This window comes from Mesoplodon densirostris, chromosome 10 (genome assembly GCF_025265405.1).
Source record: "Mesoplodon densirostris isolate mMesDen1 chromosome 10, mMesDen1 primary haplotype, whole genome shotgun sequence".
Lineage (NCBI taxonomy): Eukaryota > Metazoa > Chordata > Mammalia > Artiodactyla > Ziphiidae > Mesoplodon > Mesoplodon densirostris.
Genome location: NC_082670.1, coordinates 92,463,066 through 92,464,762, shown reverse-complemented (window position 1 = coordinate 92,464,762; position 1,697 = coordinate 92,463,066). Strand labels below are relative to the sequence as shown.

General features: G+C 43.3%; 1 protein-coding gene across 1 annotated transcript; it reads left to right on the top strand.

Moving 5' to 3' along the window:
• Window positions 1–557: 557 nt before the first annotated feature.
• On the top strand, window positions 558–1,122 carry LOC132497971 (S-phase kinase-associated protein 1-like). The gene has a single exon (XM_060111501.1). The coding sequence runs from the start codon at window positions 601–603 to the stop codon at window positions 1,120–1,122; it is 522 nt and encodes a 173-aa protein (XP_059967484.1). The 5' UTR covers window positions 558–600.
• Window positions 1,123–1,697: the final 575 nt, after the last annotated feature.

The window sequence follows — 1,697 nt, the reverse complement described above, 5'->3', positions numbered from 1 at the left end:
CAGTGAGAGGCCCACGTACCACAAAAAAAAAAAAAAAAAAAGATATTGATATAACCGAAAGGTATAATTTAACTGAATTGCCAGGCTAGGGAGACTGGAAGTGTGTACAGGAGCGTGTGTATGTATGTGGAAGGAGAGAAGAAGGAGAGAGTTAAAAAGTTAAATCCGGGGCTTCCCTGGTGGCGCAGTGGTTAAGAGTCTGCCTGCTAATTCAGGGGACGCAGGTTCGAGCCCTGGTCTGGGAGGATCCCACATGCCGCGGAGCAACTGGGCCCACGAGCCACAACTGCTGAGCCTGCGCGTCTGGAGCCTGTGCTCCGCAACGAGAGGCCCGCACACCGCGATGAAGAGTGGCCCCCGCTTGCCACAACTAGAGGAAGCCCTCGCACAGAAACGAAGACCCAACACAGCAAAAATAAATAAGTTAATTAATAAACTCCTACCCCCAACATCTTAAAAAAAAAAAAAAGTTAAATCCGAGGCAGACGTCGTGCCGCTCCGCAGTGTTGGCCTTGTTCTTTGCTTTTCTGTTTTTCTTTTCGCAGACGCCCCCCTGCTCTCATCAGCCTCTGGCCTGCCATCTCCTTGAGTCCTAACACTATGCCTTCAATTGAGTTGCAGAGTTCTGATGGAGAGATATTTGAAGTTGATGTTGAAATTGCGAAACACTCTGTGACTATTAAGACCATGTTGAAATATTTGGGAGTGGGTGACGAAGGAGATGATGATCCAGTGCCCTTGCCAAATGTTAACGCAGCAATATTAAAAGAGGTCGTTCCGTGGTGCACCCACCACAGAGATGATCCTCCCCCTCCTGAGGGTGGTGAGGACAAAGAAAAGCGAACAGATGATTTCCCTGTTTGGGATCAAGAATTCCTGAAAGTTGACCAAGGAACACTTTTTGAGTTTATACTGACAGCAAACTACTTAGACATCAAAGATTTGCTTGATGTTACCTGCAAGACTGTTGCCACTATGATCAAGGGGAAAACTCCTGAGGAGATTCGAAAGACATTCAATATCAAAAATGATTTTGTTGTAGAAGAGGAAGCCCAGGTATGCAAAGAGAAGCAGTGGTGTGAGGAGAAGAGAAATTTTGTGGCTGATGCTGTAACACTGTAAGGACTGTTCCAAATACTAGTTGCATTGCTTTATCATTGTTAATATTAGAAAAACAGTCCACAAATGCAGCAGCCAATCAGTTGTATTAGCAGAACGTTGTCCTCATTGCATGTGTAGTTTCAGTACAGATTCCAAACTTATGGCTCAGTTTCTTCTAGTATGATCAAAAGTTCTTTTTTCTTTGCTCCGAATAAAATTGAACTGTGGGTTCTCTATAGAAGGTGGCATTTTGGGCTTTCCCTCTCTTTGTAAAGCAATTTCTGCCTAGTTTATTGTCCAGTTAACTTTACTTTAGTGACTTTTAAAAGCTGGCATTGTAAATAAAACACCTTGCAAAAAAAAAAGTTAAATCCTCATCCTCTCTCTCTCTTTTTTTTTTAATTGGACCTTTAAGTTAGCAAAGCTGTCCCCTCCCCCTTGCTGTGAAGACCTCTAGAATAAGAAAAGTCAAATTAGCATCAAGTTCCAGGACCTTCCTGGGTAAAAATATTAAGGACGTCCCCAAAATTGAACGTTTTAGAAAACCATCAGGGGTACTGAGATGAGATGCCAAATAAGTCCTCCAAAGAAAGCTT